At 45.2% G+C, this 19,066-nt stretch overlaps 1 protein-coding gene across 1 annotated transcript; it reads left to right on the top strand.

Annotated features, from left to right (window-relative positions):
- Window positions 1-291: 291 nt before the first annotated feature.
- On the top strand, window positions 292-18,554 carry Cct5 (chaperonin containing TCP1 subunit 5). Its single transcript, XM_042695207.1, has 11 exons — window positions 292-471; window positions 5,435-5,495; window positions 5,955-6,119; window positions 8,017-8,215; window positions 11,006-11,198; window positions 11,512-11,661; window positions 13,998-14,117; window positions 14,728-14,913; window positions 15,556-15,693; window positions 16,791-16,971; window positions 18,353-18,554. Exons 1-11 carry the CDS (start codon window positions 367-369, stop codon window positions 18,478-18,480), a joined length of 1,626 nt encoding a protein of 541 aa, XP_042551141.1. The 5' UTR covers window positions 292-366; the 3' UTR covers window positions 18,481-18,554.
- The last annotated feature ends 512 nt before the right edge of the window (window positions 18,555-19,066 follow it).

Genomic DNA, 19,066 nt, shown 5'->3' with positions numbered 1-19,066 from the left:
CCATCGTCTCGAAGTCGGGGTGGGAAAGCGTCGCGAGCCAACGAGGTCCTCAGTGAGACCTCCCCAGCACAAGGCCCAAATTATATTGTTTGACGACATGGCTAAATTAGTGCTAGACTTGTGGGCTCGAGGAGTTCCGGCCTCGAATTCCCCCCTACGGCCTTCTGGGTGATGGAAGTTTCCAAAGGCCGGCGCTTCCAGAAAGTACTGTCTGGCGTTAAATTAATCGCCGTTGAAAAATAAGTCTCGCGGGAGCTGCACTGCGCATGCGCGCGCTCTGGATCCTTTCCCGCGAGAAGGCGGCGCGTTCGCGGTTCCGGGAGTGGTCTCTGCCGGCGCTGGGCTAGTAACTCCTGCTGCTGCACCATGACGTCCGTGGGGACCCTCGCCTTCGACGAATATGGGCGCCCTTTCCTCATCATCAAGGACCAGGACCGCAAGTCTCGTCTTATGGGACTTGAGGCCCTCAAGGTAACGGCCCGGGGCCCGCTTGCTGGGAATGTAGGCAGACGGCCGCCGGAGCGCCTGTGCGCCTGCGCGAACCTGGGAGCGGTTCTGCCATGTGCTGCCCGCAAGGGCCGAGCACCTCCTCCTTTCGGGGAGTCCTCTGGACCCCGTCGGGCGTCGGGGTCCGCGCTTGGCGCTTCCAAGCCCGATGGGGGGTTAGGGTGTGCCGCGAGCGCCCTTCGCAGCCGGGCGGGGCGGCCGCACTGCGGTTCCCGGAGGAGCCTCCCGCTTCCCCGCACCGCGCCGGCCCTGCCCGGGTCCCGCCCCGCATCGCACCGCACCGCGCTCCGGGAGGAGCCGCGGCCGCCTGGCCCGGCCACGCGCTGATCTCCACCTGCTGTGCTCTCAGCAACCCCCAAAGGGGAAGGACGTGTTCTTTGTCTCTTTCTTTGTAGATGTGGCCATTCCTATCCCTGAGTGCATTTGCGAATGGTGCACCCCTAGACTCGGCGCCCTAAAAACTAGCGTTACTCCTCAAGGTAGAAAACTCGTAAGGACGAGTGAGTGGCAGGAAAGAGGAGGCCCCCAAGGGCAATATTTTTGAACAGGCGAGAGCTGGAGCCTCGAGAGATGGAACCGTTTGAGCAGGAACACGCAGGACGGTCAGTTGAGTGGAGGAACAGTGTGATGGTTCCAGTGCATCACTGGGTACTGGAGACTATAATCGTTCCTTCATGAATGCTCCCCATAGAAGTCAAGACCTTGGGGTTTTAAGCAGACTTATTTTTTTGTTGGTCTGAACTCTGGGCCTGGGCGCTGTCCCTCAGCTCTTCAGCTCAAGGCTAGCACTCTACCACTTGAGCCACAGTGCCACTTCCCGCTCTTCCTGCTTATGTGGTGATGAGGAATCGAACCTAGAGCCTCATGCATGCAAGGCAAGCACTCTACCACTGAGCCACCTTCCCAACCCTTTTAGCAGACTTTTAAGTAGAGCAAATCAACATTTGATACAAAGTGGAAAAAAAAGGGATAAGGAAGGCAAAGGAATTTGAGTCGGTGCAAAGCTAGAGAAGGAATGAAGGCTGGATGGATCACCCACACATATGTGCACCAGATCTGAAATGTGCTTCTTTATTTGGTGTCTTGTGGTTTTTACTTAAACTGGTTTAGAAATCATAGAGGTCCTCAGACTTAAGACATTGCAGTTTTTTCATCATGCTGAAGACTTGATAGCTAATTAATAGGGTCATTTGAAGAATTAACCACACTGTAGTTGAGTCTTGATAATCAGTATCTGTTTGTTTTCCAGGGCTAAAAGAAGTTGCAGGCTATCTGCATTACATGTTCAATTTCATTTTTCACCTAAACAGACTCCCAGTACATACATAAAAAGTTAAAGTTAGAGCCAGGAGGGAGCTGGTGGCTCACAACTGTAATCCTAGCTACTTAGGAGCCTGAAGCCTGAGGATCGTGGTTCAAAGCCAGCCCAGCCAAAAAAAAGTCCTGTAAAGTACACAGAAAAAAGCTGGAAGTGGCACTGTGGTTCAAGTGATAGAGCACTAGCCTTGAGCAAAATAAGTTCAAGGACAACACCTAGATCCTAAGTTCAAACCTCAGGACCAGCAAAAAATAATAATAAAAATCATTACAGCCGCCATTTTGTGTTAATTATGGGTTGTTGCATGTACCCTCACTCTGAAATGGTTGAGTTTTCAGAATCAAACGCTTAGAACCAGAGTAGTTGAGAACTTAGACAAAGCTACTAAAGAGCACAGTGGTGGTCTAAGTCCATTTCTGAGTCAAAGGTAGGGATCTGGAACAGTGTAGTCAGACTGCACTTTACTGACATTGCTAACCAGTGTCCATACATTGTCCTGTTGGGAGACAACAAATTGACCCCAACCCAAGAAACATTTGCCTATGATTATTATCCTCTTTAAAATTCTATTGTTTCCTGGAAGTGGTGCTGTGGCTCAAGTGGTAGAGAGCTATCCTTGAGCAAAAGAAACTCAGGGATGGTGCCCAAGCTCTGAGTTCAAGGACTGGCAAAAGACAGGGGCCTCCTGAGTTCTGTAGGCTTAGGCTACCAGTCCCCTGCTAGTTGTGTCTTTTGCAACATAATAAATGGGGTATCAAATAAGGATTATTGAACGTTTGAGTTGTTTCTAGTGTGTTTGTGTGTGTGTGTATGCGCGCGCGCACACACACCTGGCCGGGGGGGGGGGGGGGGGATGACAGTACTAGAGCTTATACTGGGCTTGGGCACTCCCTCAGCTTTTTTGCTCAGGACTACTAGCATTACCACTTAAGCCACAGCTCCACTTCTGATCTTTTGGATGATTATTTAGCGATGAGTGTCATAGGCAGGGACTTGGATGTGCTGCTCCTGCTGGCTTCGAACCACCTACAGACTGAGCCACTGGCACCCAATTGTTAAAAGGTTGGCTCACAGCTCAAGCTGATAGATCACATCTATGATCATATCTACTCAGGAGACTAACATCTAGGATCTTAATTTGAAGCTAGTCTGAACAACAACAAAATTCTGAGACTCTTTTCACCAATTAACTAGCAAAAAAGTCAGAATTGGACATGAATCTCAAATGATAGAGCACTGGTTGTGAGCGTAAGAGTGGGTCTCAAGTTCATACTTCAGTACTGCCACCCAGGTTTGCTCAGGATTTTGCTGGGTGGGGAGCTTTCTGTGTATCACTTCTGAGGGAATGAGAAGATATTTGAGGAACAGTCACAGCCTGTTGTCCCCAAAAAGAAGCTAAGTCTGGGATGTGAAGAGCTTTGAAAACAAAGGTGGCGCTCTTCAACTTGAGCATATCTGCGGAGAATCTGGCTAGCTAGATGTTTGGTGAACCTGAATCAGAGGAGTGAAACAAAACATATCTTGGCATTCCAGAGGGTGCTTTGGGTCTCAGTTGGGTTGGTGATGGCAAGAGTGGAAAAGAAAGGAAGGAGCCTATTTTGGAGCAAATAGCCTAGTTATGTTTGGGAGCAGGGAAGATCTTTTCAAGCTTGGTTACTCAGGTTTTTGTTGCCATTAGCCTAAATTTTAGTGGACGGAACCTGTCAGGAGAATTTCCCCACAAAGTAATGAACCTGTAGTGAGGCTATCATTGATTTTCCTAGAAGGTGGAAATCAGGCTTTAAGGCTATTTGGACAATTTCATGAGCATTTGTTTCTCTAAGGTTGGCCCACTTGAGTGCTATTGAAGCCCTGGGTGTAAGGATATGTACTTGTACATATATATTCATACACACATACATACATACATACATACACATACACATACAGTACTTGGTTTATTAAGGGGTCATGTTCTAAAACTGACTCAAAACAAAGCAAGCTAAATGCCTTCCTCAGCCAACAAAATCTTAGAGACAGGCATAAGTGGATCATATCAGTAATTGTAGTTGCTCAGGAGGCTGAGCTCTAAAGAACATGGCTCAAAGACAGCTTTGGCAGAAAAGTTCATGAGACTCATCTCCAGTTTACCACCGAAAAGCTGGAAGTGGAGCTGTGGCTCAAGTGGTTGAGCACAAAAGCTAAGAGACAGTGCCCAGGTCCTCAGTTCAAGCACTCCAGGACCAATACATACAGAATCATGAATCTTACTGAATCTGTAACTGAACCATGATGCCTTGATCTTTAAATTTTGTCTATAAAAAGAAGAAAGATTTCCACTTTCCCAAGCTGTAAGGCAAACAGTATTTTGGTATCTCTCCTATTTGCCATATTGCTTTATCTACTTCTCCTTTCCCCTTATAACATAATTTGTAACTGGTTGCCAGTGGCTCGTGCATGTAATCATTGCTCTTCAAAAGACGGAGATCTAAGGATCATGGCTTAAGCCAGTCTGGACAGGAAAATGTGAGACTCTTATGTCCAGTTCAGTTAATTAGCCAAAAGCCAGAAGCAAAGCTGTGGCTTAAGTGGTAAAATACTGCCCTTGATCAAAAATGCTGAGTGATGGCACCTGCCCAGGCCCTGAGTTCAAGCCCCAGTACCAGCACAAAAAAATAATATTTTGCACCTGCCACTTAGTTAAATGGAGTGAGAAGAATACCAGATAATTTACTCTAGTATTTCTGATGGCTAATTCTGAGCTCCAATTGGAATTTCAAACATGTGGAAGATTTCAGGCACAAGAATAAGGGGGGTTGGGCTGGGATGTAGCTCAGTGGCAAAGCGCTTGCCTAGCAAGTGCAACGTCCTGGGTTCAATCCCCAGTACCGAAAAAGAAAAGACAAAAAAAAAAAGAATAAGCGGGGTAAACAGAACAGTCTACCTGATGTGTGTCCTCAGAATCCCTGCTCATTAGTTGTTTACTATTCAATACTACTTAGGCAGGCAAGGTTGGCTGTGTGGAGATCCTGTTGGCCGAGGAAACTGTTTGTACAGTGGGCCTTGGTGTCAAAGTTCACGGTGCTGCATGTTTACAGTTAGACTCTGCAAGACCTATGGTTGGTGTGTCTGTGTTCTTTACTGTCAAAGGGATTATGAAAGGACCTACCACCTTGCTGTTAAATGAGATGATACAAAGAACTTGGTTCATAGAACTTGCAAATGTTAACAGCACTTAGATATATAGCCTCTAAATGTAGAAATTTAATTTTAATTTTTATGTTTTGTGAGCATACTGTACAGAGGGGTTACAATTACATGGGCAAGATAATGAGTACATTTCTTATCAAGCATTGCAGCCTCCTCCTTTGTTTACCCTTCACATCCCTTCCCAGCCTCCCTCCGCCCCCCCCCCCCAACCCCCCCCCCCACCCCCCCCCCCACCCCCCCCCCCCCCCCCCCCCCGCTCCGCACCAAAGTAGTAAAGTTCGTGTTTGACATGACAACTTGTACTTCTCATAGTTGCATCAGGTCTACCACCTGTATCCTTAAACGACTTGTTTCTCCCCATCTTCTATCTCCTATTAATAATTTGAATCTGAATATTTGCTTTTTCGGTGTTTCATTTAGTCTCACATCATGGCTGCAAAGGCTGTAGCGAATACAATGAGAACATCACTGGGACCAAATGGTAAGAGCCCTATGTATTTAACTAAAGTTTTAAATTGTAGTAATCAATACAGCCTCTGGAAAGGTGGAGGAGGGAGGGAGGTTTGGGCTTTAGTTCAGTTGTAGACTACTTTTCTACAATTCATAAGGCTCTGGGTTCATAAAAGAAAGCATCTGTTAGAAATGTGCAGGGAGGAAGTGTGAAGCTACTCTGACCCAGACATGGTATTTAGTGTGTTCCAGGCTTGTTAAAAGTTATAATGTGCATTCAGCCTTTTCTCCCCTGAGGTTTAGCCAGATAACTCTTTCCAATGTGCTGATTTTGGTTAGCCATTCTAAGAATGTCTTAATGCAGAATTTTTTTATGCTGTTGAATTATTTGTTTCTAATAGTGTAAAGATGATAAGTGATGGAGGAGTGTATCTTTCTAACAACTTCTTGGATTGGTTGCCCAGAAACCTAAACATTGTTGTCTTCTAAGGGCTGGATAAGATGATGGTGGACAAGGATGGTGACGTGACCGTGACCAATGATGGCGCCACCATTCTAAGCATGATGGATGTGGATCATCAAATTGCCAAGCTGATGGTTGAACTGTCGAAATCCCAGGATGATGAAATTGGAGATGGAACCACGGGAGTGGTTGGTAAGAACATAAAATACCCTTTAAGTTTTAATTTTACACAGACTACTTACACATCAGCCTGCACTCAAGTTTTACTATCCATAGTAACTGAGTGGGTCAGTGGAAGATAACAGCTATTTAAAATCAATCACAGGGTAGTATTTTCTCTGAATCATTATGAGGATGGGTTGGACAAATCCAAAACAAGTGGTCTAGACTTCAAAGCTTAAGTCTGGAGGAAATGAGGGCATTAAACAATATGACAGGACAGCCAGTGATAATGTGCAGTTTTTGATTGGGACTGGTCAGTTTGTTGAGTTACAAAGAAGGGATAGGGAGCAGCTGGCCCTGGAAGTCATTCAGTGTGTGGCGGGACAGGCACCACAGGCACCTAATGTTACACTTCAGCTGCTCCAGGCCTGTCGGGCTGTGTTGATAATTGTGTATGCCCCACAGATGTTTGGGGGTTTTTGTTGATGTGTGCCAGTCCTGGGGCTTGAACCTCAAGCCCTGGATGCTCTCCTTGAGCTAGCACTCTGCCACTTGAGCTACAGCTCCATTTATAAGTTATTGGTGTTTCTTTGGATCTAAGAATCTCATGGACTTCCCTACCTGGGCTGTCTTTGAAGCTTGATCCTCAAATCTCAGCCTCCTGAATAGCCAAGATTACAGGCATGAGCCTCCAGCACTCAGCCACAAAGAATGTTATAAATATCCAACTGGCTCTTGCATAAAAAAGGTTCCTTGCCCCTCAAGGATGTTTGAGACAAGTGGGTGGACTTGATTATGTAGTATGTAGTAGGACCAATGCTAAGTGTCCTGGGTATTACTGTTAAATTGAAGTTTTGTTGGAGAATACCCTGGTTCTCAGGCTACATGCTAAAATACAGAATGCTGACTTTCTGCAGCAGATTCCCAAATGATTGAACAAAGAACAAATAAAATAGGACCTGGTGGCAGTCTGTAGGTAGCACTGGGCAAAAGCATATGAGATAAGCCAGAAGGGCTACAAGTGAGGCACAGCTGATAGTATGCTTGCCTGCGAGCATGGAACCCTGAGTTCAGAGCACCAGTACTGGTCCCCCTCCCGACCAACTGTACCCTGGCATGTGGTGCATGTCTGTAATCCCACCCATCCAGAGGGTTTGAGACCAGTGTTAGAAAAGTTGATCCTGGCCCTACCTCAAAAAACAAAATAAGAACAATTGGGCTCCAGGTATGGCTCAAGTGATACAGTGCTTGCCTCTCATACCATAACAAAAAATACATACTTGTGTGACAGACATCAAAATGAGCGGAAAGGAAGACGGGAGGGAGAGTGAATTAAAAAGACAGATTTGTCTTTTATTTCATTATTTCCCTAGCCCAGGAATACTGTTTGTTTTTCCTTTAAAACTATTCTTGCAGGCACCGGTGGCTCATGCCTGTAATCCTAGCTACTCAGGAGGCTTAGATCTGAGGATCGTGGTGAAAGGCAGCCCAAGCAGGAAAGTCCAAACCACCAGAAAACCAGAAGTGACACTGTGGCTCAAGTGGCAAGAGCACTTGCCTTGAGCTAAAGAGCTAAGGGACAGTGTCCAGGTCCAGAGTTCAAGCCCCAAAACTGACCCAAAAAAATACATATGTGTATACATATATATATGTGTATATATTATTCTTCCAATATTATATTTTCTAGTTAACATATCATTATATTAACATTATATTTCTAGTTAACATGTCACTCAGGGAGAAGTAACATTTGTTTATAAGGGAAGACCCACCAATTAGACCTTCACCAGAACCAAAAGTGGGGATGGAGTCCCTTTCAGAATAGTCTGTTTGGTTTATTTCCAGGGTAGCTTCTAGCTCGTATTGATTGTCCTACTCTGAAGGTTTGTGTTTTTCCTAAACTAGTGGTTTGTTGCTCTGCCTGCAGTGCTGGCTGGTGCTTTGCTGGAAGAAGCTGAGCAGTTGCTGGACCGCGGCATCCACCCAATAAGAATTGCAGACGGCTATGAACAGGCAGCCCGTATTGCTATTGAGCATCTGGACAAGATCAGTGACAATGTCCTTGTTGACAGGGTTAATACCGAACCCCTGATTCAGACGGCCAAAACTACACTGGGCTCCAAAGTGTGCGTGTCATGTTGGTAGAGTTACAGTTACACATTGTATATGAGAACCATTGGTTTCTAAAGGCAACAGTCAATTGTCTGGTGCTTGGTATTGATTTTAAGTTTCTGTGATTTTGATTCCCCTTGTTTTTAATGTGGATGTAGATAATATGCATCTTGTGTTTTCATTGGAGGCTGACTTTACCGTTGGGTTTTAAATCGTCAGGACAATATTTGTATACTTAATAGTACTTTAGTAGTTTAAATTTTTGACCTATTTGGTCGTTCTGCCAATTGTCATGACACTTACTCATGTTTTTCAGCTAGGAAGTCATGGTAAGGGCTTACAAATTTCATTCAAGCAAATTCAGGAGTCCAAAGTTTCAATTTATACTAAGGAGAGAGAGGCTTCTTTTATTAAAACTTACTTATTGTCAGCACACATTCGTTACAGTAGGGGAGTTTCAATGTGGCATTTTCATACATGCCTGCAATTTACAGTCAACCTCGCCTCGCTCTTTGCCTTCTCCCTTAAAACAGTTTCAACAAGTCTCATCGTTCTGTTTTTATATAGAGATATAAAGTACTTCACCCACACCCATCCTTTTTCATCTTCTCCACCCCTGTTGATACCTATACCCAGCATGGCCTTGTGTGTGTGTGTGTGTTTTTACCAAGTAGTTTCCCCATGTACATGGCGACACACATGCATATGTTATTTGTTTGTTTTTTTTTTTCAGTCGTGGGGCTTGAACTCTGGGCCTGGGTACTATCCCTAGCGCTCTACCGCCACAGCTGACTTTTCCTGCCTGCGCTGGCTTTGAACTGTGATCCTCAGATCTCAGCCTCCTGAGTAGCTAGGATTACAGGCCTGAGCCACCGGTGCCCGGCATACACATGCATATGTTTTGATGAGAATAACCCCTTCTATTTCTCTTTCTCTGACCCCCTCATCGCCTGTCATTCAGCACCTTTCAGTGAGATGACTTAGCAATCTTCACACAGATGTAAAGTATCTTAGTATTACTGCCAAGGAAAGATAGTCTTAGTTGATTTGCCAGGTGATTTCAGTGTTTGCATAATTCCTTCTATTTGCTGGGCTTCCCTGGTGTCACCAAGGCACAAAATCAAAACTTACACAGAATTGCCATAACTGTAACAATGAAGTATGGTAAGCTGGGCACCAGTAGTTCATGCTTGTAGTTCTTGCTACTCAGGAGGCTGAGATCTGAGGATCACAGTTCAATCAGCCAGGCCAGGAAAGTCCATGAGCCTTTTTTTTTTTTTTTTTTTTTTTTTTTTGTCGATAGTGGGGCTTGAACCCTGGGCTTGGGCGCCGTCCTTCAGCTGAAGGCGAGCATTGTACCACTTGAGCCATAGCACCACTCCTGGTTTTCTAGTGGTTTATTGGGGAGATAAGAGTCTCATGGCAGGCTTTGAACTGCAATCCTCAAATCTCAGCCTCCTGAATAGCTAGGATTACAGGCGAGAGCCACCACGCCTAACGGACAAATGATTTTTTTGTTGTTGTTGTTTTATTTATTTTTTTATTTATTTTTTTTGTCATGGGGCCTGAACTCTGGGCCTGGGCACTGTCCCTCAGCTCTTCAGCTCAAGCCTGGATCACCTTGAGCCATCTCTGGCCCACTTAGTCCTATTTGCTCATGAAAAAATGGTATTCTTATTACTTAAACTACATGAATCTTAACCTTGCTGTTTAAGCTGAACCTGGTCTATTAGAGCCCTTATATAACCCAGCTGTATTCTCCCACCCCACCCCATTCCCCTTCACCCCCAGTCCTGGGGCTTGAATTCAGGGCCTGGGTACTATCCCTGATCTTTTGCTCAAGGTTAGCACTCTACCACTTGAATCACAGCACCACTTCTGACTTTTTCTGTTTATGTGGCATTGAGGAATCGAACTCAGGGCTTCATGCATGGTAGGCAGGCACTCTACCGCTAAGTCCACCCAGCTGTATTTATAGGTCTTTGCTATAGAAAATGCTCAGATTGTCTTGATAGTGGTCAAATGAAAACAGAGGAAAATACTTTGCTTCGATGTTGACATTTTTGGCTCCCTGTTTCTCTTTCCTGGATGACATAAGATGTCAGACATTGCATTTTAAGTGCTAGGCTTCCCTGTGGTTTTTCCGGACTAAATTTATCCAGCAGTCTTCAAGTGTTAACAGCTCAGATTTAGTACTTTGCCTGCGTGATTTGTCTTTCCTATTTTAGTTGAACTTAGGAAACTATTGTTAAAATGTTTGTCCCATGCTACATTGGTCTTTTGTGTACCTTAAGGAAACGGTAACTTTCAGTTAGTAAAAAGTGAACATGCCCGGCGCTGGTGGCTCACGCCTGTAATCCTAGCTACTCAGGAGGAGGCTGAGATCTGAGGATCGCGGTTCAAAGCCAGCCCGGGCAGGAAAGACCGTGAGACTCCTATCTCCAATAAACCATCAGAAAACCAGAAGTGGCGCTGTAGCTTAAGTGGTAGAGCGCTAGCCTTGAGCTGAAGAGCTGAGGGACAGCGCCCCAGGCCCAGAGTTCAAGCCCCAGGACCGACAAAAATAAATAAATAAAAAGTGAACATTTTTCTTCACTCACATTATGATCCACTCTTGGGGTCCATGGTCTAGATTAATGGTTACTGCCCCCAAATGGTTGAAAATGTAGGCTATAATCTCCCTTTATAGAAAAGTGGACATCTTTAGATTTGCAAAATACTGTGAATTCCATTCGATGATGGGTTCTGGTCCGGTCATAGCAGTTGTGAAATGTATGTGAGAAGTTCTGTGGTGTTTTTATCAGGGTTAACAGCTGTCACCGACAAATGGCTGAGATCGCTGTGAATGCAGTCCTCACTGTGGCCGACATGGAGCGGAGAGATGTTGACTTTGAGCTCATCAAAGTGGAAGGCAAAGTGGGCGGGAGGCTGGAGGACACCAAACTGATCAAGGGCGTAATTGTGGATAAAGATTTCAGTCACCCTCAGATGCCGAAAGTAAGTCACTGCTTTCATGGCTTCATTCTGTGTTTACTCTCAAATCCATTTGATAGGAGCTGGGTGTCTGTAGCTCATGCCTATAATCCTAGCTGCTCAGGAGACAGATCTGAGAATCTGTCTATGCAGATAAATCTATGAGACACTTCTCTTCAAATAACCAGCAAAAGGCTGGAATTGCGAAATATCTCATGGTAGAGCATCAACTGTGAGCCAAAAAGCTAAGCAAAAGCACACAGTCCTGAGTTTAAGCCCTGGTACCAGCACCAAAAAAACTCCCAATGTGTTGAATTGTTTTTCTTTTTCTCCATAGAAAGTGGAAGATGCTAAGATTGCAATTCTCACATGTCCGTTTGAACCACCTAAACCAAAGACAAAGCACAAGCTGGATGTGACCTCTGTGGACGACTACAAAGCTCTTCAGAAATACGAAAAGGAGAAGTTTGAAGAGATGATTGACCAAGTAAGTAGCAGTCCTTAGTGAACAGTAAACTCCCGGACGACAGGATTTCATACATGAGTGTGGTTAGTGTGGCACTAACCTTAGTTGCCATCTTGATGCTTCATTTTTTTTGGCTACAAATAGCAGACAGTATAGTCTGTTCAGGTGAAGTCATAAAAATAATAACATGAGTCAAATGGGCCTGCGTTTTGGCAAAGCAGTTCCTTTTGGGAATCTACTGGGGAATTTTAAGCCCTAACCTTTAGGGTATATGAACAAAGATGATGGTTGGAACATTATTTATCATAGCAAACACTAAAGGTTTTTCATTCTCTTAGGGAGTTACTGGATTCACTTTTTTTTTTTTGGTCGTGGGGTTTGAACTCTGGGCCTGGGCACTGTCCCTGTACTCTTCAGCTCAAGGCGAGTACTCTACCACTTGAGCCACAGCACCACTTCCGGTTTCCTAGTGGTTTATTGGAGATGAGTCTCAGGGACTTTCCTGCCCAGGCTGGTTTTGAACTGTGATCCTCAGATCTCAGCCTCCTGAGTAGCTAGGATTACAGGCATGAGCCACCAGTGCCTGGCTCATTTATTTCTTGATGGTTCCTTTTATTGTAGGCACTGGTGTATAACTGAACCAAACTCTTGTTAACAACAGTTACTGCTCAGAGAAGGCCTCTAGGAAATGAGAGTGCAGTCTGGTGAGAAGCATTCTGGACTGAGGCAGGAGCATGGCTCGCTTGCATAAGAATAGCCAGTGACTGGTTGAAGCCTATTGGCAACCTCTGAGCTGGGCCAGGGGAGTACTGGCTGAGACACTGAAGGAGAAAATGACAGTTGGAAGTTTGGATAGGTCAGGTTAGGCATTTGCAGGTGGCTAAGAAAGAACCACTGCATACTGAATGCTGTTGATTGTTGACAGCCTGCATTCCTAGAGGGCAGATAGATACCAGGTTGGGGCGGGGAGGGGAGGGGATTGGTCCTGCAGTAAACCATTCAAGTGGTCTCCATGAGAGGGCCGGTCTATTTGTCACATTGCCTTCTTGAGAAAAAGCATTTGTAGGCCTTTACTTGCACAGTGGATATGTGCTTCTTACCAGAAGCATTCCTAACCACAGCATTTAGGAAGCAGAGACAAAAAGACCGTGAGTTCAAAGCCAGCCTTAGCTCTACAGATCATTCATTAAGAAGCAATGTTGAGCTGGGTGCTGGTGGCTCATACCTGCAATCCTAGCTACTCAGGAGACTGAGATCTGAGGATCACAATTCAATGCCAGCCCGGGCAGGGATGTCTGTGAGTCTCTTATCTCCAGTAAACGGCTCAGGTGGTAGAGCACTAGCCTTGAGCTGAAGAGCTGAGGGACAGCATTCAGGCCCAGAGTTCAAGCCTCATGACCACCAAAAAAATAAAAAGCAAGGTTGCTTGTCTCTTTGGATCTGTAAACAATTCTTTCTTGATCCTCGGAGTACTGTTCCATTCCAGTGAGGTAAGCAAGGTGCAGAAAAACATGTCATAACACTGATTTTATTTCAAGCACACAAGTGAAAAATACTTTAAGTGCTTAGGACAGGGCAGAGTTGATGATAAACCCACAGGGTGGGCATTGGCTTTCTTGACACGTCTTTTGTCTTGCTTCTTAATAGTGGGTTTGGCATGAATTATTGTTTGTAGCTAGAGATTGGAACCAATAGAAAAATAAGCATTCGTGTGTTTCCCTCTTTCTCTTTTCTCTGCTTCACCCAGCCCCTCACTCCTGGACCTGGGACTTGAACTCTGGGCCTTTTTGTCCAAGACTAGCACTCTACCACTTGAGCCATAGCACCTGCTTTTTCTGTGATTAATTGGAGATTAAGAGTCTCACAGACTTTCCTGACTGGGCTGGCTTTGAATTGTGATCCTCAGATCTCAGCCTCCTGCCCCGGCTAGCTTCAAACTACAGTCATCAGATCTTGGCCTCCCAAGTTGCTAAGATTACAGGAGTGAGCCACTGGTGCACAGCTTCTGTTTTGTTTGCCAGCCAGTCCTGGGGCTTAAACTTGGCCTGGATGCTGTCCCTGAACTCCTTTTGCTCAAGACTAGCACTCTACCACTTGAGCCATAGTGCCACTTCCTTCTTTTTCTGTGATTAATTGAAGATAAGAGTCTCACAGACTTTCCTGAGTGGGCTGGCTTTGAATTGTGATCCTCAGATCTCAGCCTCCTGAGTAGCTAGGTCTATGGGTGTGAGCCACCAGCACCCAGCTTTTTTTTTTGTACCTACATGACAAAGATGCATCTCCTTTTTTTTCCCCCAAACTCTGTAACATGTAAGGCTTAATTTTTGTTAAAATGATTATGGAATTTCCTTTTCCAGATTAAAGAAACTGGTGCTAACCTAGCTATTTGCCAGTGGGGCTTTGACGACGAAGCCAATCATTTACTTCTTCAGAACAACCTGCCTGCGGTTCGCTGGGTTGGAGGACCTGAGATCGAGGTAGGGAGCCCCACAGGAGCACCTTCCTGGGCGTGGGGCTGAGCTTTGGGTGCGCACAGGCTTCTGAAATAACTGACCTCATCATGCGAGGCTTGGGTTAGAGGAGCAGTAGAAGCTAGAGAGCACGGAAGTGCTAGAAGCAAGGCATCTTCAATAGCTTTCCAGTCCTCTTCTCTGGCCTTCTTGTTGCCTTTCTGCAGTGACTGAGTACTAACAACCCTCCTAGCATGGAGGATGTGAGCTGAGGGAGGGAGGGCTATGCCAGTGAGAGCCCAGCAGCGCCAGAGGAGACCAAGACACCCAGCACTTTAATCTGTTCACCTAATGAGGTACTCGCCATGCACAGGAAATTTTCCCCCCATCATAATACAGTAAGGAAGTGGTGCTGTGGCTCAAGGGGTAGAGTGCTAGCCTTGAGCTGAAGAGCTGAGGGACAGCGCCCAGGCCCAGAGTTCAAGCCCCACGACTAACAGTTAAAAAAAAAAAAAATAGTACAGTAATTCTGTTGACAAGGGAGTCCTAGATTAGGTTTAGCTTACTTGCCACCCAGTTTTGAAAGATCGCCAGTATCCACTAATACTTCATCCTTCTTTCTGCCCCACCCAATTAGCTGATTGCCATCGCCACGGGCGGGCGGATAGTTCCTCGGTTCTCGGAGCTCACGGAAGAGAAGCTGGGCTTTGCCGGTCTCGTACAGGAGATCTCATTCGGTACAACTAAAGACAAGATGCTGGTCATCGAGCAGTGTAAGAACTCCAGGGCCGTAACCATTTTCATTAGAGGAGGAAATAAGATGGTAAGACTTCCGCTCTTTGTTCTGATTTTTAAGGACATTTTTGGCTTTTTTGCACATAATGAATTTGACTAAGATAAAGTTATTATTTTTTTAAAAAACCATTTTTCTCAAAGAAGCAATGGTGTATCATGGGGTAAAGTTATAGAAGACTAGCTGAGCATGGTGATAATTGCCTGTAAAGAGTTCAAGGCCAGCCTGGGCTCCATAGTGAGGTGCTGTCTCTGAAACCAGAGGCTTAGGGTTGTAGTTCAGTGGCAGTACAGTGGTCCAGCATCACAGGCCCGGGGTTCAGTCTGTAGCCCTGCAAAGAAAAAAAATTACTAACTACCACTAAGATGCCAAGCTGCTTTCCTGCTGTCACTTAGAAAATCGAAATAAATGCTAATGAGATTTTTAGCATATTGTGATAAATGTAGATTGTTGTAAGAATCTTTTTCTAACTATGTTATGAGAAGGAAAGGTATGATAGAGATTGGGATAACCTACCCTTTCCATTTGTTTTTAACCACGATGGTTAAAAAGATGGACCCTTGAGAATATTGCTGGGCTTGGTCAGCACTTAGCCTAACCCAGACATAGCAGATACTTGGCTCTGTGGCGAATGGTCTTGACCACACTAATTTACATAGAATTTCTCCCCAGATCATTGAGGAAGCAAAACGGTCTCTTCACGATGCTTTGTGTGTCATCCGGAACCTCATCCGTGATAACCGGGTGGTATATGGGGGAGGTGCTGCAGAAATCTCCTGTGCTTTGGCAGTCAGCCAAGAAGCAGACAAGGTAAAAGACTTAGGCGCTTCTAGCTTGTGGAATACCACAACTGCTAACTGAATGAACAAAAGCAGCCTGAGTCATATGTAATGGATTTTAACCTAAATTTATTCTCATGCTATACCTTATTCAGGTCACTGTAAGTTAGTATTCCTTGGCCATTTTCAGCCATTCCAGATTAATGGAATGATTTAAAAAGTAAGCAATGGAGATAAGACCTCTCTCAAACATGTATTTATGTCTTCTATATCTTTATTGTGTAGTGAATGATTGCTTGATCTTCTTATGTGTTCAGAAGACTCAAGCAAGCTAGGTGCTGCTAATGGCTCACACTTATAATCTTAGCTACTCAGGAGGCTGAGCTCTGAAGGATCACAGTTCAAAGCCAGCCTAGGCAGGAAAGTCTGAGATTCTTAATCGCCAATTAACTTCCAAACCGCTGAAAGTAGAGCTGTGGCTTAAAGTGCTAGAACATCACTAGCCTTGTCCACAAAAGCTTAGGGACAGCACCCAGGCCCTGGTCTCAAGCTCCAAGACTGGCACGGGGGGGGGGGGGGGGGTGGATATGCATGCCAGCAGCTCCTGTCCTTTTAGTTACTCAGGAGGCTGAGATCAGAAAAGTATGGCTTAAGCAGGCATGGGTAGAAAACTCCGAGACTGCATCTCCAATTAACCAGTAAAATGTCAGACTGGTGCTATGATTCAAATGTTTAGAGGTACCAGTTACAAGTGAAAAAGCCAAGCAAGAACAAGCGGCCTGCTGGGCACTGGTGACTCACACCTGTAATCCTAGCTGTTCAGGAGGCTGAGATCTGAGGATTGCGGTTCAAAGCCAGCTAGGGCAGAAGAGTGCCTGTGAGACTTCAACTAGCCATGCAAAAACTGAAAGTGGCACTCTGGTTCACAGTGGTAGAGCACCAGCTTGAAGAACAAGAGGTCTTAAAGATCAAGCCTCTGCCATCACACACAAACACAGACACACACACACTGTTCAGGAGACCTTATTCTTAAATTCTTCATGAGTTTTTCACTTTGTAGTATAGTTAGGCTTACGTATAGTAGGTTTGGTTTTGCCACATGTATTCACCGCCCCTGTGCCTTGCCAGTGCCCAACCTTGGAGCAGTACGCCATGAGAGCTTTCGCAGATGCATTGGAGGTCATCCCCATGGCCCTTTCCGAAAACAGCGGCATGAATCCCATCCAGACCATGACTGAAGTCCGAGCCAGACACGTCAAGGAGAACAACCCTGCGCTTGGGATCGACTGCTTGCACAAGGGGACACACGGTGAGGGACTGTCCTGCTCTTTGTGTGACGTGTATATTTGTATTTTTACATTTAGTATTTGTGTGCTGTGTGGATGTATAGCATAATACACAGTGGGTTTTCATCTCTTCAGATCCCTAAACACACTGGGTAGTCAGGTCCTGGGATGTGGAAGGTTTAAGTTGATTACCTAAGGAATGATCCGTTGTAACAACATAAAACTCAGTTCGATAGAAGCGTAACTGCAGTGTTTCCAAAGAAATGTTATAGTGTTCTAATTCCTGTGGAACACAACCCTCTATCGAAGTGGTTCTGATGTCATACAGACTGTGAGTTGGACCGTTGAGTTTATGCATACTATATGGTGATATCCCAAAGATGATGGCTGGGCTGGGAAGGTGGCTCAGTGGTAGAGCGTTTGCCTTGCATGCCTGACGCCCTGGGTTCGATTCCTCAGCACCACATAAGCAGAAAAAGCCAGAAGTGGCGCTATGGCTCAAGTGGTAGAGCACTAGCCTTGAGCTGAAGAGCTGAGGGACAGCGCCCAGGCCCAGAGTTCAGGCTCCCACAACCGGCAAAAAAAAAAAAAAAACAAACAAACAAACAAAAAAAAAAAAAAAAAAAGAAAGCAGACATAACCTTCTGATGTCTGAATCCCAAAGATGATGGCTGGTGGCACTGACTGTTGTGAAGGACAACCAGCTTTGTCATTTGTTTGGGGTGCGGGGAGCCTTTTAGTTTCTTGAAAATGTGGCCCTGGGATTCCTGTATGCGGGAAGCCATTTCTGCATTCCTGTGAGTCATTATCAAGCACAGGATTTGACAGTTCCCACACAGAAGTGGGTGTATGTTCTGACTTCATGCTCGGATAGGTCTCAAGGATTGTAATAATAAAACACACCAAACATGCATTTGATGTCTCTGAATAGAAAGTCTCTGGGTATTAGCATCTTTTTTTTTTTTTTTTTTTTTTTTTTTTTGCCAGTTCTGGGGCTTGAATTCAGGGCTTAGGCACTGTCCTTGAGCTGCTTTTACAGTGCTCAAGGCTAGCACTCTACCACTTAACCCACAGCGCCACTTCCAGTTTTTTTCTGTGTATGTGGGTCCTGAGGAATTGAACCCAGGGCCTCATGCATGCTAGGCAAGCACTCTACCACTAAACCACATTCCCAGCCTGGGAATTAGCATTTCTAAGGAATATTTTGCATTTCTGCACCTTCGCAGGTTGGGAGTCCTTGCAACCTTGTTGCCTCAGCTTCCCTTGTAACTGGGGCTGCAGGCCTTGCAGGCCTACACCGCCATGCCCACCCATACTTCTTAACCTATGTGATCCTTACGTTGAAGCTGTTTGTTGATAGCAAGTGTGTGTGCTAAGATTAACTCCTTTGCTTGTATTTTTCAGATATGAGACAGCAGCATGTCATAGAAACCTTAATTGGCAAAAAGCAACAGATATCTCTTGCAACACAAATGGTCAGAATGATTTTGAAGATTGATGACATTCGCAAGCCTGGAGAATCTGAAGAATAAAGAAAAAAGGTAGACATGTAGTAGAAAGATCCACTGGTGTGATTAAATAAACAGGTCTCCTGGGTGCCTCTGCAGTTATTTATCACGTCCTTTCTCAGACACTGGTGAGGGCTCACGAGACAGCTGCTCGCCTTTCACTTGGTTTCACTTGTTCAGAGCTGGGTAAGCGCAGACATAGTGTCCCTGGATTTTGTATTCACTATAAAGAGATCTGTTGGAACAACCTTTGTCTTCAAGAAACACTTATTGTAAGATTAATTAAATGCTGCCTTAATTGAAGGATTCGAGGTTTTTTTCAGTGTAAAGTAGGTACAGTTTCAGCAGCTTAAATGTTCTTGGGATTGACTTCAGCATGGGGAGGAATGCTTCTCTGCCCGTCAGAATGGTGGGTCCTTTGCTTACAGAGGTGAGTCATAGACAGTAAGTATGATCACTAGGCTAATCGAACACACCTGTTGGTACTGTGCTGGGAGAACCGCAGTGTGTGGCAGGGTGAAGTGAGAGTTAAGCAAAGGGGATGGTGAGACGGGTCGTTAACGGCGGTTCCCTGGCTTGGTGGGCAAAGCCCTGCCCCAGCAGGTGCTCA

This window comes from Dipodomys spectabilis, unplaced genomic scaffold (assembly GCF_019054845.1).
Source record: "Dipodomys spectabilis isolate Male_0828 unplaced genomic scaffold, ASM1905484v1 ptg000179l, whole genome shotgun sequence".
Classification (NCBI taxonomy): domain Eukaryota; kingdom Metazoa; phylum Chordata; class Mammalia; order Rodentia; family Heteromyidae; genus Dipodomys; species Dipodomys spectabilis.
This window is presented reverse-complemented; position numbering and strand designations above follow the sequence as displayed.

Excerpts from the sequence above, each read along its gene's own strand:
- Cct5 (XM_042695207.1), top strand. The coding sequence starts at position 367 with ATGACGTCCGTGGGGACCCTCGCCTTCGACGAATATGGGCGCCCTTTC. Across the intron at positions 472-5,434 it reads TGGGACTTGAGGCCCTCAAG|TCTCACATCATGGCTGCAAA; the intron begins GTAACGGCCCGG and ends TGTTTCATTTAG. Across the intron at positions 6,120-8,016 it reads TGGAACCACGGGAGTGGTTG|TGCTGGCTGGTGCTTTGCTG; the intron begins GTAAGAACATAA and ends CTCTGCCTGCAG.